General features: G+C 34.8%; 2 protein-coding genes across 3 annotated transcripts in view; one reads left to right on the top strand and one right to left on the bottom strand.

Moving 5' to 3' along the window:
- LOC123533425 (uncharacterized) overlaps nucleotides 1-15001 on the top strand; it is a 92687-nt gene that overhangs the window by 48297 nt on the left and 29389 nt on the right. The window contains exons 27-28 of the mRNA XM_053520618.1: nucleotides 281-421; nucleotides 14440-14515. Coding sequence (XP_053376593.1) covers nucleotides 281-421; nucleotides 14440-14515 — 217 coding nt within the window. The remainder of the gene's footprint in view (nucleotides 1-280; nucleotides 422-14439; nucleotides 14516-15001) is intronic.
- On the bottom strand, nucleotides 3938-13948 carry LOC123535193 (syntaxin-1A-like). 2 transcript variants are annotated; one of them, XM_045317756.2, is made up of 2 exons: nucleotides 13797-13948; nucleotides 3938-8834 (listed from the first exon to the last, which is right to left on the bottom strand). In XM_045317756.2, exon 2 carries the CDS (start codon nucleotides 8290-8292, stop codon nucleotides 7378-7380), a length of 915 nt encoding a protein of 304 aa, XP_045173691.2. In that variant the 5' UTR covers nucleotides 8293-8834; nucleotides 13797-13948; the 3' UTR covers nucleotides 3938-7377. The 2 variants fall into 2 exon arrangements, with proteins under 2 accessions (XP_045173691.2, XP_045173690.2); XM_045317755.2 differs by lacking the exon at nucleotides 13797-13948 and adding an exon at nucleotides 10884-11605.

Here is a 15001-nt window from a genome sequence, read left to right as displayed (position 1 = left end):
ACCTTGACATTACCTTAGCAACTTCTTGCAGTAAGTCGTTATTTTAATATGTCACTTAATGTATTATACCATTAATGTGAAATGTTACAATCCAAGAGAAAGTTCAGTAAGAATTAGTGAAATCTCAGCAATGTCTTTTTGCAGAGCTATAAATTATTTTCTTATTTGAAATTTGTTAAAACAGATTTTGTGTGACTTTAAAGATCATACCTGTAAGAGAATGTTGTTACAGGATTTGGGATGAAGTCATTAATACCTGTAAGCTCTTGTTTCATTTTAGGATCCAAAAGCTTTAGTGAGGGAAATTTTACGGAAGGGGGAGATACAAGAAAGTTACTCCATGGTCCAAGCAGAGGAAGCATACACTGGACTCTCAGAGTTTATTGAAGATATCAAGTCAGACAGTGATACTTTAGAATTGGTAAGTACTAGTCAGAAACATACACAGGGCTCTCAGAGAATATGGAGGATATCAAGCCAGGCAGTGATACTTTAGAATTGGTGGTAAGTACTGGTTGGAAACATATACTGGACTTTCAGAGAATATGGAGGATATCAAGACAGGCAGTGATACTTTAGGACTGGTAAGTACCAGCTGGAATCATATACTGGGCTCTCACAGTAAATTGAGAATATCAAGACAGGCAGTGATACTTAAGCATTGGTAAGTACGGGTTGGAAACATACACTTGACTCTAATAGTAAATGGAGGATATCAAGCCAGATAGTGATACTTCAGAACTGGTAAGTACCTGTCGGAAACATATACTGGGCTGAATGAGTATATGGAAGATATCAAATCAGGCAGTGAAACTTCAGAATTGGTAAGTACTGGCTGGAAACATATGGGCTCTCAGAGTTTATTGAAGATATCAAGTGAGACAGTGCTACTTTAGAATTGGTGAGTACTAGTCGGAAACATACTATGGGCTCTCAGAATTTATTGAAGATATCAAGTCAGACAGTGATACTTTAGAACTGATAAGTACTGGTCGTAAACGTACACTAGGCTCTCAGAGAATATGGACGATATCAAGTCAGGCAGTGATACTTTAGAATTGGTGGTAAGTACTGGATGGAAACATATACTGGATTTTCAGGGAATATGGAGGATATCAAGTCAGATAGCGATACTGTAGAACTAGTTTGTACTGGTTGGAGACATATACTGGACTCTCAGAGAATACGGGGGATATCAAGTCAGATAGTGATACTTTAGAACTGGTGGTAAGTACTGGATGGAAACATATACTGGACTTTCAGGGAATATGGAGGATATCAAGTCAGATAGCGATACTTTAGAACTAGTTTGTACTGGTTGGAGACATATACTGGACTCTCAGAGAATACAGGGGGATATCAAGTCAGATAGTGATACTTTAGAACTGGTGGTAAGTACTGGATAGAAACATATACTGGACTTTCAGGGAATATGGAGGATATCAAGTCAGATAGCGATACTTTAGAACTAGTTTGTACTGGTTGGAGACATATACTGGACTCTCAGAGAATACAGGAGGATATCAAGTCAGATAGTGATACTTTAGAACTGGTGGTAAGTACTGGATGGAAACATATACTGGACTTTCAGGGAATATGGAGGATATCAAGTCAGATAGTGATACTTTAGAACTGGTGGTAAGTACTGGATGGAAACATATACTGGACTCTCAGAGAATACAGGAGGATATCAAGTCAGATAGCGATACTTTAGAACTAGTTTGTACTGGTTGGAGACATATACTGGACTCTCAGAGAATACAGGAGGATATCAAGTCAGATAGTGATACTTTAGAACTGGTGGTAAGTACTGGATGGAAACATATACTGGACTTTCAGGGAATATGGAGGATATCAAGTCAGATAGTGATACTTTAGAACTGGTGGTAAGTACTGGATGGAAACATATACTGGACTCTCAGAGAATACAGGAGGATATCAAGTCAGATAGCGATACTTTAGAACTGGTGGTAAGTACTGGATGGAAACATATACTGGACTCTCAGAGAATACAGGAGGATATCAAGTCAGATAGCGATACTTTAGAACTGGTGGTAAGTACTGGATGGAAACATATACTGGACTCTCAGAGAATACAGGAGGATATCAAGTCAGATAGTGATACTTTAGAACTGGTGGTAAGTACTGGATGGAAACATATACTGGACTCTCAGAGAATACAGGAGGATATCAAGTCAGATAGTGATACTTTAGAACTGGTGGTAAGTACTGGATGGAAACATATACTGGACTCTCAGAGAATACAGGAGGATATCAAGTCAGATAGCGATACTTTAGAACTAGTTTGTACTGGTTGGAGACATATACTGGACTCTCAGAGAATACAGGAGGATATCAAGTCAGATAGTGATACTTTAGAACTGGTGGTAAGTACTGGATGGAAACATATACTGGACTCTCAGAGAATACAGGAGGATATCAAGTCAGATAGCGATACTTTAGAACTGGTGGTAAGTACTGGATGGAAACATACAGTGGGCTCTCTGAGTATAAGGAAGATACCAAGTCAGATAGTGATACTTTAGAACTGGTGGTAAGTACTGGATGGAAACATATACTGGACTCTCAGAGAATACAGGAGGATATCAAGTCAGATAGTGATACTTTAGAACTGGTGGTAAGTACTGGATGGAAACATACAGTGGGCTCTCTGAGTATAAGGAAGATACCAAGTCAGATAGTGATACTTTAGAACTGGTGGTAAGTACTGGATGGAAACATACAGTGGGCTGTCTGAGTATAAGGAAGATACCAAGTCAGATAGTGATACTTTAGAACTGGTAAGTACTGATTCGAAACATACAGTGGGCTCTCTGAGTATAAGGAAGATACCAAGTCAGATAGTGATACTTTAGAACTGGTAAGTACTGATTCGAAACATACAGTGGGCTCTCTGAGTATATGGAGGATACCAAGTCAGATAGTGATACTTTAGAACTGGTAAGTACTGATTCGAAACATACAGTGGGCTCTCTGAGTATAAGGAAGATACCAAGTCAGATAGTGATACTTTAGAACTGGTAAGTACTGATTCGAAACATACAGTGGGCTCTCTGAGTATATGGAGGATACCAAGTCAGATAGTGATACTTTAGAACTGGTAAGTACTGATTCGAAACATACAGTGGGCTCTCTGAGTATATGGAGGATATCAAGTCAGATAGTGATACTTTAGAACTGGTAAGTACTGGATGGAAACATACAGTGGGCTCTCTGAGTATAAGGAAGATACCAAGTCAGATAGTGATACTTTAGAACTGGTAAGTACTGATTCGAAACATACAGTGGGCTCTCTGAGTATAAGGAAGATACCAAGTCAGATAGTGATACTTTAGAACTGGTAAGTACTGATTCGAAACATACAGTGGGCTCTCTGAGTATATGGAGGATACCAAGTCAGATAGTGATACTTTAGAACTGGTAAGTACTGATTCGAAACATACAGTGGGCTCTCTGAGTATATGGAGGATATCAAGTCAGATAGTGATACTTTAGAACTGGTAAGTACTGATTCGAAACATACAGTGGGCTCTCTGAGTATAAGGAAGATACCAAGTCAGATAGTGATACTTTAGAACTGGTAAGTACTGATTCGAAACATACAGTGGGCTCTCTGAGTATATGGAGGATACCAAGTCAGATAGCGATACTTTAGAACTGGTAAGTACTGATTCGAAACATACAGTGGGCTCTCTGAGTATAAAGAAGATATCAAGTCAGATAGTGATACTTTAGAACTGGTAAGTACTGATTCGAAACATACAGTGGGCTCTCTGAGTATAAAGAAGATATCAAGTCAGATAGTGATACTTTAGAACTGGTAAGTACTGATTCGAAACATACAATGGGCTCTCTGAGTATATGGAGGATATCAAGTCAGATAGCGATACTTTAGAACAGGTTAAGTGTACTGCATATTATTTTATTTCAAACTTTTAGATACATTCTTGTTAATAAATTATCTGTTGATATCAATACAAAACAATTAAAGCTAGAAATTCTATGTAGTTTTTATTTTTTAAAAATACAACAAGCACAACATACTATGATAAATATTGAAACAACTGGTTTGAAAAATGTGATTATGGGGGAAGTCATTATGAAGCTGTCATATATATTTTGAGCAAAGGTTATAATATAAAAGTAAGAAATAAACCATGTGACCAAAAAGGTTGCTTTTATAGATATATAGACAAATACACATAATTTATAGTATATTTTAAATGACATGAAAAGTGATATTGCTAATGACAAACAACCAAGCAATAGTAATGCCTTTTCAGTAAATTAATTGCTAGTCACAAATGCTATTTATACCAGTAAGTTTCAAAAAGGTTAAGGTACTTTTAAAAATAATGTATAAACAAAACAACAAATTTTGTACCATTTTGTAAAGATAATAATATTTTCTGGAAATGATGCCATCAATTTACTAAACCAATATGTATAGTTTAAAAGTTTCAACTCAGTCAGGATATGGTTGTAAGACTGGTGTTATTGTGAAATACTGTTCAGTTGGGCATTAATGGCTTGAGGACCCAAGCTAGCCACAGTAATTTAAGTGATACATTGCTATTTTCTTATATTTTCTATGTATGAATCACTCAAAACCAAGGATAACTAGAGCATTTTTCTCATCCCCTTGTGACCTCGAGTGATGGATGTTTTAATGTAGTTTTGTAGTCAGTCTGTTAATATACTGAAAGCAAAAGAAACTATCCAGATGTATACCTGGTATATTTCGAAATAAAAAATTAATTTTTCAAATTTGAATTGTTTCTTCATACCAAAATTACACTTGAAGATCTTCACGTGATAAATTTTTAAAAATCAATCAACAATGAAGTCTGTTGTCCCACAATAGACGTTTGAAAGACTATATCTTCTATGCGTCAGTTGCATTGTAACATCCCAATTGGGGACTCGCGCTAAATTTGATTCAGTCATGCGGTGCAACCAACAATATTTTTTAAACTTTTTGCTGTTTTTCGAGTTAGCCAATTATCAATATTTCCAGTGACATTAAAATTTCACAAAGAAAATTGTTAATTACAGGCTCACATAAATTTCGTGCAAAACGGCTATTGTGGGACTACTGACTTCACTGTTGACTGATTGTTTTAAAAATTTACACGTGAAGTTCTTCAAGTGTAATGTGATATGAAAAACACAAGTGATTTATAAATTAAGTTTTTAAATAAAAAATATCCCAGTCATAAAACTGGATAGTTTCTTTTGCTGTTCAGTATAGTAGAGTTACTGTGAATTCAGATAGTTTTGCAAGGATAAAACCACTTATTTTTAAATTTTACTTACTTTAAAGTTATTAATTTTGTGGACAAAAAAATTTTGGATTTCAAATTTTTGTGCTCCCACCACTCAGTGGAGGGGGCATATAGATTTGGTCCTGTCTGTCCGTCCATCTGAAAAAAGTTTGTGACGGGCCTAGCTCAAAAGGTATTTGATATAAATTGATGAAACCTTGCACGACTCTTTATCATGATAATTATGAACATGCGCACCTATTTTTTGTCTGGCTCCACCTCCTATTTCCAGAGTTATGGCCCCTGAAATAGTCAAAAATGCACATTTTCACCTTGTGATGCGCATAGCTCAAAAAGTATTTGATATAAATTGATGAATCCTTGCATGTTGCATGAGTCTTAATCATGATATGAACTTGCACACCTCCTATTTTTCATCTGGCTTCGCCCCCTATTTCCAGAGTTATGGCCCCTGAAATAGTTAAAAATGCACATTTTCACCTTGTGACACACCAAGCTCAAAAAGTATTTGATGTAAATTCATGAAACCTTGCATGAGTCTTTATCATGATGTGATCTTGCAAACTTGGCTTTGTTCTTGAGATTATATCGCAAATTACAGAGTTACGGCCCTTGAAATATCCAAAATAGTGGATTTTTTGTTTGTGATGCTCATAACTCAAAAAGTATATGGCCTTGAATAATGAAACCTTTATATAAAATTTTTGTTGAGGCTATACCCGCTTAAGACTGCAAACATTTGAATTATTGCCCCTTATTTGTGACAAATGTACCAGTGGGGGCACACCCCGTGTCCTACAGAAACATTCTAGTTAAAAATAGAATCAAGCAAAAAAATTGCTGATTCTTCAGAAATTAATTTCATGGACTGAAGCAACCACAGAAACCATGAAAATTAGTCCCTCATGAATATTAATGAGTTAACAATATTGCATGAGATAGAATTTTTTGCAAAATTGGTCTGGTTTTCTTTCAGTAATAGCACTTTCGTGAATATTAGATAGTGAATGATGCTAAAATAAGTCCCTTGTGAAATTTGGTGAATGAACAGATTTTTAAAAAAAGAATTTGTTACGATAAATGAACAAAAGTTTTATATATTAATATTGTCAATAGCAAAACAAAATTTTACAAAACTGAGACAATTATTATCATAATAATAAGTAACATATTTTTAGACCCTCAACTTTAGTAGTGACTTTGACTTAAAGATCAAGGTCTTGAGACCATAACATTATGTCAAGTTCATCAAAATTGTTAAATACTCATGATGTTAATCTATTTTATTGCACAATTGGCCTGTTAAATGAGACATGTGATTATGACAAAAGGTGACCAGGGCTGATAAATTATGAATGTTGTTTTGAAAATAGTGGAGAAAATCAGTTTGCCAATATATAACACTTATTTTCAGACTTGTCATCATTTTTAAGTGTCATTTCTACATCCTACCTTAAAACTTGGTTCAAATGAACATGTGTTGAAAAATTTCACTGTAACTCAGTGCACGAGCAAATAGCTTTCTAATGTTTACTTTCCTATTTTCTCTATCACAGATATACAATATTACTGTCCCACAAATAATACTAAATTCACAATATACAGCATACACTGAATTCCCTGCCTACAGTGTTTTATTTTACTGATAAATCTGCACTCGTAAGAATACTCAAATATAATTTAAAGTAGCCCTTCTTAATATATTGGTAACAATGAAATTAATGTTTGTTAGTTTTCACAATTCCACACTTAGATACAATGGGTGGTCAGAAGTCTAGCATTGAGTCCGTGAGTGTAGTTGACACAAGCTTATATTTCATCTTCAGTTATCCGGAATGAAAAAATTCAATTTATTGTTTATGTATGTCACCTCCATCGTAACGGAACATAATAACCGCGGCAACAAGGACTACAGTTACAGCCATTAAGCCATTGACAGTTGTTTGAAATAAATAGGTTTAAAATAAACTTATAAATAGCAATTTCTTTTTAGCATAAATTATTCTTACTTCATTTGCAATGATGTGAAATAAAAAGGTTTAAACTGTTAATAATTTACTAATGAATAAAACTACATTTCACTTTCATCATTCTGTAACATTATCACTATGGCAATTACAATACCTACAGTAGCTAGTATGGCGACTAAGAAGCCAATGCAACATATCTTTCGCCTTCGAGCAGTGTCCTGATATTTGCTTGCCTGCTTCAGTTGTATATTCGCTTCCTGAACATAATTCACGCTGTTTTCAACACATTTTTCAATTGTATCAAGCTTCTCCCCTTGTTCCATCAGTAATGCATTAACTTCCTTAAACAGTTGGTTTACTTCTGTCACACTTTCTTCAATTTTCTTTATCTGTGTGTCACGCGCTTTGATTTCACGCAGCTCCATTTTGATCCTCTCAGCTTCGACAAAATAATTTCCAAGAAATTCAGCAGGTAAGGGTGTGTGTATTTTATCTGGATCATCAGGGTCATCATGATCATCATGTCCTGTCATTATGTTGTACTCCCTCTGGTGTAATTTTTGTGTTTTTTCAATATACTCAACTTGTGCTGCTCGGAAATTATTTCTGGCTTTGGTTAGGTCAACTTCTAATTTGTTCAGGTGATTCTTGATTAATTTTTCATGTGATTTGTGCATCAGCATTTCAACCACTTCTTGTCTATACTGAGTTATTTCTTTCTGAACTGTTGAGGCAGCATTAAATATTTGATCCGATGTTTTCTCGAGTCTTATTACCTCTTTATGATCCTCTAAAGGATTTGATAGGATGTCTTTCTGCAGTGCTTTCATTTGTTCTACATCATTATTAACTGCTCTTATTTTCTTGCTAATTTGTGTCACCTTGTGAAGACACAAATCTAGTTGAATTTCCAAATTTGAGAAGTGAGCGACACTTTTATCTATTTCCGTCTTTTCATCGGCCTGGCAAAATTCTGCATGTTTCGCCTGTAACTCTGCAAGACGGTCCTTTACCATGATGCTTCAGCTACAGGTTTAGAGTACAAGCTTGAGAGAAATTTATTGTTGATTGTGGCAACTTCTAACTTTTCCATTACATACCACTATAATACCTGTATTAGCGGTTTCAGGTCTGAACTGATACGTAATCTGGTTGTTGTGTGCCATTATATTTCCAGAATGGTTTTCAGGGTGAAGCTCGACTTTCAGCTTGTAGTTTGTTGATCTTCTTGAATTCACTTTAAGTTTTGTAGGCTTCGCTGAAAGTTAGTTTAGCAATCACTTTTCTGTTTGCTGTCCCAAAGTTTGTTAATGGTATAATCTCGGCTGTAATTAGGCATGTAGATGTTTCATCATGACATTTCTGGGAGGAGAACTTCTTTACAGTAAAGTCATCCTTTATAATCCAGAGTGTTTATTATTACCTAGAATGAAATGTGGTGAAGACCAGAAGACACTTCATCTGTGGCTAGAAACAGTTATGGAAATCCAAAGATTGTTGAGTTGTTCATTACACATGCCTTGTTAATACCTCTTGAGTCATACACATACCGTAGTTTCTGAAAATTTATAAGATATACTTTGTAAAAGGATAAAAGTCAAGAAACCAAACCATAATTTCCTCTTGCCCTTGTTTACTGCGGTTATATTTAAATTCAATTAGAGGTATAAAATTCTGGAAATCACATGTTTTCAGTGTTAATTATTGACAATTTTGAAATAAAGATTTCCCCAAAATATTGGAAATAAGCCTTAGACTTTCAAATTGGGAAAATTACCCACTGTAGGAGAAAAAAATAGTTTCTTAAATCAGTGCCTTTTTTTTCTGTATCAAGTGTCTGTAACATGGGCCGAAATGTGTTGACATTCCAATCTTAAATTGACTCATTATTTCCTTGTTTCTGAAATATATTTTACTAAATTACAAAATAATACAGACTTAAGATAGTTCTGCACATTCAGATTAAAATTTTGTCTATAACTTAGAATTTGATTAACCCTTACCCTGCTAAATTTCTTTAATGAACTTGTCCATCTTTCAATTTGGACAGTACCATTAACTGTTAAAAGGGGTGCATACCAAAAAGATACTGATTCAACAGCGATCAGGACAGGTCTGCACATCTGTGCAGTCTGATCATGATCTGCACTGGTCGCAAAGGCAGAATCAATCGTGTCCAGCATGCTGAGGATTAAACCCTGATGTTTCAGAACTTCAGAATTAACATACTTAAAGCATTTGGCAAATAAAAAAAGAGGGGTCATATGCTTTATTTTTTGCCAGACTGGTTTAAAAATTTTACTTTACACTTTTAGTTTTCATAATTGGAGTTCATGGCGAAATCACAATTTTGATGACATTTTTGTGGATGGAAATTTTTCTACAATATACAGTTTAATGAAGCTTCTCACAGTTGTAAATAAACATAATGATCTATGATATTTTGAAATGAAATATAATATCACATCTATATGCTTGTTTCTGAGATACTTGCCCATTATTAAACTGATCCACACATTTCAAGCTGATTTTAAGTCGTTATTTGGAATTATTTAGCGTGTCGAAATTTCAACATTAGAAAGATACTATTGTTGTCATTTTAATAAATTAACTCATGGGTTGCCATTAATTCATAAATTCATAAAATTACTTTGGTTACCATGTGCCAAGTCTGATTTCAACTTTGTTTATAATTTTCACAGACAAAGTAAGATAGTTAGAGATTTATGGTCGAATTCTTGATTAGACAGTTCTTCACATGTGCACACAACTTCCCATCTAGTCATATAAAATGATTATAACAATCTATTTTTGTTTCCTTTAACTGGCTTAGTAAAATAGTATAAGTAAACCATGGGGGCTGGACAAAATCCCTCCTGGACAAAACTCTGTTTTAAAGACCTGCTCCAGTCCTACCTTTCAACCTTAAATTGTCACTGAAAAAGCATGAAAATCCTGACTATGAACAGTGACGCCTGTCAAAATTGAGTCTATTTTATATAAAATTCTCTATAAAATATCTGTGGTCTTGCGTGCTAAAGTGTGGCCATTAACTGTTACCTATTGTAATCATGGGTTGCATACACACAATAGAATTTGAGTAGCCGAGAAGCAGGGCTTTAACAGTAGGAAAAGTCATAAATCAACATTGTATTTCATGAAAATATACCAGAATACCAAAATACCCTTTAATTAAAGTAATAAGATATCAAAGACCTTGTAAAGAACATGTGTCTACTCTTGAAAAAAAAAAGAACTAAAATTCAAGATAGCAGTGTGATTTGTGTATCATACTCTTTTTATTTAAACCTTAAGAGTTTTCTGAAGTCATTTCATCCTCCACTTCTTATTCATGTGAAGAAGTTGGCAGTTACTTGTGGAGGACAGGTTAGTACTGGTACAGAATCCAGGGACACCAGTTAGGTTAAACTGAAAAACTGAAATAGTGTTGAAAAATGTACATTAACCAAAAACAAATAAACCACTAAGAGTTTTCCTATTAGCTCATTTAAATAATTAATTGTAAGTATCATTTCCAAGCACTTTTTAAAAGGTTTTAAACAGTGTCATATTCCTTTAAAGAAAGCAACACAACATTTATATTTACCTCTATATCTTAAAATCCTTGTTATAGTCAGGTAGTTTTGGTAATGAAACTTCCTTTTTCAAAAAAATATGTATCTGAATAGGCTGCACAGAAACAAATGTTTGTTTCTGCCATTTTGAACTATTGTAACATCCTTTAAAATGAATTCTTACATCTGTAGCAAAACTTCTTAATAATAAAATTCAGGGATTTCCCGATATATAAAGAACTGAAGCTGAATTATAGAATTTGACATTCCACGTAACCTGTAACAGTGTTTTTCATGAATTGCAGCTTTTTTAGCTCACCTGTCACAAAGTGACAAGGTGAGCTTTTGTGATCGCCCGGTGTCCGTCGTCCGTCTGTCCGTGCGTGCGTCCGTCCGTCCGTCCGTAAACTTTTGCTTGTGACCACTCTAGAGGTCACAATTTTCATTGGATCTTTATGAAAGTTGGTCAGAATGTTCACCTTGATGATATCTAGGTCAAGTTTGAAACTGGGTCACGTGCCTTCAAAAACTAGGTCAGTAGGTCTAAAAATAGAAAAACCTTGTGACCTCTCTAGAGGCCATATATTTCACAAGATCTTCATGAAAATTGGTCAGAATGTTCACCTTGATGATTTCTAGGTCAAGTTCGAAACTGGGTCACGTGCCTTCAAAAACTAGGTCAGTAGGTCTAAAAATAGAAAAACCTTGTGACCTCTCTAGAGGCCATATATTTCATGAGATCTTCATGAAAATTGGTCAGAACGTTCACCTTGATGATATCTAGATCAAGTTCGAAACTGGGTCACGTGCCTTCAAAAACTAGGTCAGTAGGTCAAATAATAGAAAAACCTTGTGACCTCTCTAAAGGCCATATTTTTCATGGGATCTGTATGAAAGTTGGTCTGAATGTTCATCTTGATAATATCTAGGTCAAGTTCGAAACTGGGTCACGTGCGATCAAAAACTAGGTCAGTAGGTCTAAAAATAGAAAAACCTTGTGACCTCTCTAGAGGCCATGTTTTTCATGGGATCTGTATGAAAGTTGGTCTGAATGTTCATCTTGATGATATCTAGGTCAAGTTCGAAACTGGATCACGTGCCTTCAAAAACTAGGTCAGTAGGTCAAATAATAGAAAAACCTTGTGACCTCTCTAAAGGCCATATTTTTCATGGGATCTGTATGAAAATTGGTCTGAATGTTCATCTTGATGATATCTAGGTCAAGTTCGAAACAGGGTCATGTGCGGACAAAAACTAAGTCAGCAGGTCTAAAAATAGAAAAACCTTGTGACCTCTCTAGAGGCCATACTTGTGAACGGATCTCCATTAAAATTGGTCAGAGTGTACACCTTGATGATATCTAGGTCAAGTTTGAAACTGGGTCAGGTGCCTTAAAAAACTAGGTCAATAGGTCAAATAATAGAAAAACCTTGTGACCTCTGTAGAGACCATATTTTTCAATGGATCTTCATGAAAATTGGTCAGAATTTTTATCTTGATAATATCTAGGTCAAGTTCAAAACTGGGTCACATGAGCTCAAAAACTAGGTCACTATGTCAAATAATGACGTCATACTCAAATCTGGGTCATGTGGGAAGAGGTGAGCGATTCAGGACCATCATGGTCCTCTTGTTTTTTAACCCTTTACTCTGCTAAATTTCTATAATGAACTTGCCCTTCTTCCTATTTGGACAGTACCATTAACTGTTAAAAGGGGTGCTTACCAAAAAGATCAATATCGAACAGTGCAGACCATGATCAGACTGCACGGATTTGCAGGCTGATCATGATCTACACTGGTCACAAAGGCAGAACCAGTCATGTCCAGCATGGAAAGGGTTAAACTTCATACTAGAGTAGAGATTGATGAAGTTGATAATAGGAACAGTTTCAGTTTTTTTCAGATACCTTTGATTATAATGTCAGTTTTATTGCCAAAAAAAGTATTTTTCTCATTGTGAAAATCAGGCAAAATTTGCGAATTTTTTACATGAAAATGTTGCTTTCTTGCTAGATTGTATATCCTGAAAGGTTTGTAACAATCTTAGTCACTAGTAAAGTAAAGATTTAATTTTTGAAATTTGTTGTTTTCAAAAAGGCTACATATTACAATGAAAAATACCCCATTAATTTTTTTTTTCTTGGTGCTAAATTCAAAACTAATCCACATCAATTTTAGGCAAATGCCAGGCAAAAATAAGGGTGAAATTTTTTTCTTCACAACAAGTAGAATCTGTTTGGTTAACCTTTAGCCTGCTGAAGGCAATTGCGATTCTGCCTTTGCGACCAGTGCAGACCAAGATCAGCCTGCACATGTTCTGCACTCTGCATGCACTGCTTGCTGTTCAGTTAGTAAATTTTCAGTGAACACCCCTTGGAATGATAAATGGTACTGTCCAAATTCAATGATGGACCATTCAATTTTAGAAATTTAGCAGGATAAGAGTTAAATTGTACATAATTGGCCATATTTTGATAATTTAGCATTAATTTTTGATAAAAATGTTGTTAGAAAGAAATATTCGAAGAAACATTTTTCAAAATGGTGGATATCCTGAAAAAAAAACAACAACACTGGTACATCCTTAAGGAGAAATCAAGAAATGTTTGTTACACAAAAGGTGGATCAAGCACTATTAAGTATTCGAGGCTGATTCAATCCTTTGTAGGTTTTCAGCTAACATTTTGACTGCCGTTACGGAACAAACCAGAAGTGGTTAGAGGAATTTTAAAGTTTTGAATTCCATTTCCTTTTCATAGTCGACTACAAATAACCACCTTTACTTGAAACTGAAAACATTTTTTTTTTATTACGTTAGAAACCAACAGTTGACAAGAAACCAAACATAATACAGGGGTAATATTATCAGCAGGTAGATAAATATCCAGAGCACAAAAGGTACAATTAAAACATTTTAATCCTATCATTATCTAGTTTAACTACCAAAAATAACTTCCTTTTGTGTTTAAACTCCTATCATCTTCACTATCGGTCAAAATATATGAGAATAGAAAACAAGATTTATAAACAATAGAATATTGATAACTTCCTGTTTGAAAATATGAATAGTGTTTGTCCCAGTTGTGTACATTTTATATTTTCATTTCCTGTATTGATATTAAAATCCTGTATGAGGGTCAGAGCGGCTCTTTTACATTATTATTAAAACATAGTTTTGTTATATTTCATTTCTTAAACCATTGCATATCATAATTGAATGTTAGGTCATGCTGCCAGATTCTGCCAAGTAGTTGCTATAAGCTATACAAAAATACATTTCCTTTCAATTTTTGGAGTCAGATTTTGATATTCAGGGTCTATACACAGAAGTTATGTCATTATGAGGTATGGGTTCTTTGCATGAAACAATAAACCCTTATCATGCTAAAAGCTATTGATTCTGCCTTTGCATGCAGTCTGATCTGGATCTGCACTGTTCGCCATTCAGTCAGTATCTTTGTGGTAAGCACTCCTTTTAACAGCTAATGGTACAGTCCATATTGAAAGATGGAAGAGTTCATCATAGAAATTCAGCAGGGTAATAAAGTTGACAACTTGATTTACAAGTCACACATTTATTTTTCAGGTGTATGATAAACTAGGAAAATTTTATGAACAGAACCATGCAGAACCGATTGGGAACATCTTGGCACAAATAGAAGGTAAGTTGCGTTACTCATGTCAGTTAATTCTTCTCTCTATACTTTAGTCAGTTAAATATTTTCAGTTTATAGGAGTATGAAGAGTTAATTTTCCCTTTTGAGCTAAATCATCCCTCTGGTACAGTGTTAACTATATCAAGATGACATGCAGAGTGCACAACCTAAGTTATTAGATCCAAGGTCAAAGGTCACACTTGAAGGTCAAAGATCAAATAGCTCAAATTTGTGTTTGTATTTGATATTGGAGTCACACATGTCCATCCCTTTGTCTGTCTGTCAGTATCTTCTTAACCACTTGAAAGATATTCATAAACCTAACATCAATAATTTACCTCATCAAGGATGCCATGCAAAACACACAACCAAGGTTGCTAGGTCAAACGTCAAGGTGAAAGTTCAGCTAGTGTAATTTTTTGTCTGTTCCATATCGTTTTAATGGCCTGGAAGATTTTCATAAACTAACATCAGTAATTTACCTTATCCGAA

This window comes from Mercenaria mercenaria, chromosome 12, assembly GCF_021730395.1.
Source record: "Mercenaria mercenaria strain notata chromosome 12, MADL_Memer_1, whole genome shotgun sequence".
NCBI classification, from domain to species: Eukaryota; Metazoa; Mollusca; class Bivalvia; order Venerida; family Veneridae; genus Mercenaria; species Mercenaria mercenaria.
Note: the sequence above shows the minus strand (reverse complement) of the source record. Positions and strands in the feature narration are given on the sequence as shown.

Bases quoted from the DNA above. Each gene is read 5' to 3' on its own strand.
- LOC123535193 (XM_045317756.2), bottom strand. From the start codon at position 8,292: ATGGTAAAGGACCGTCTTGCAGAGTTACAGGCGAAACATGCAGAATTT.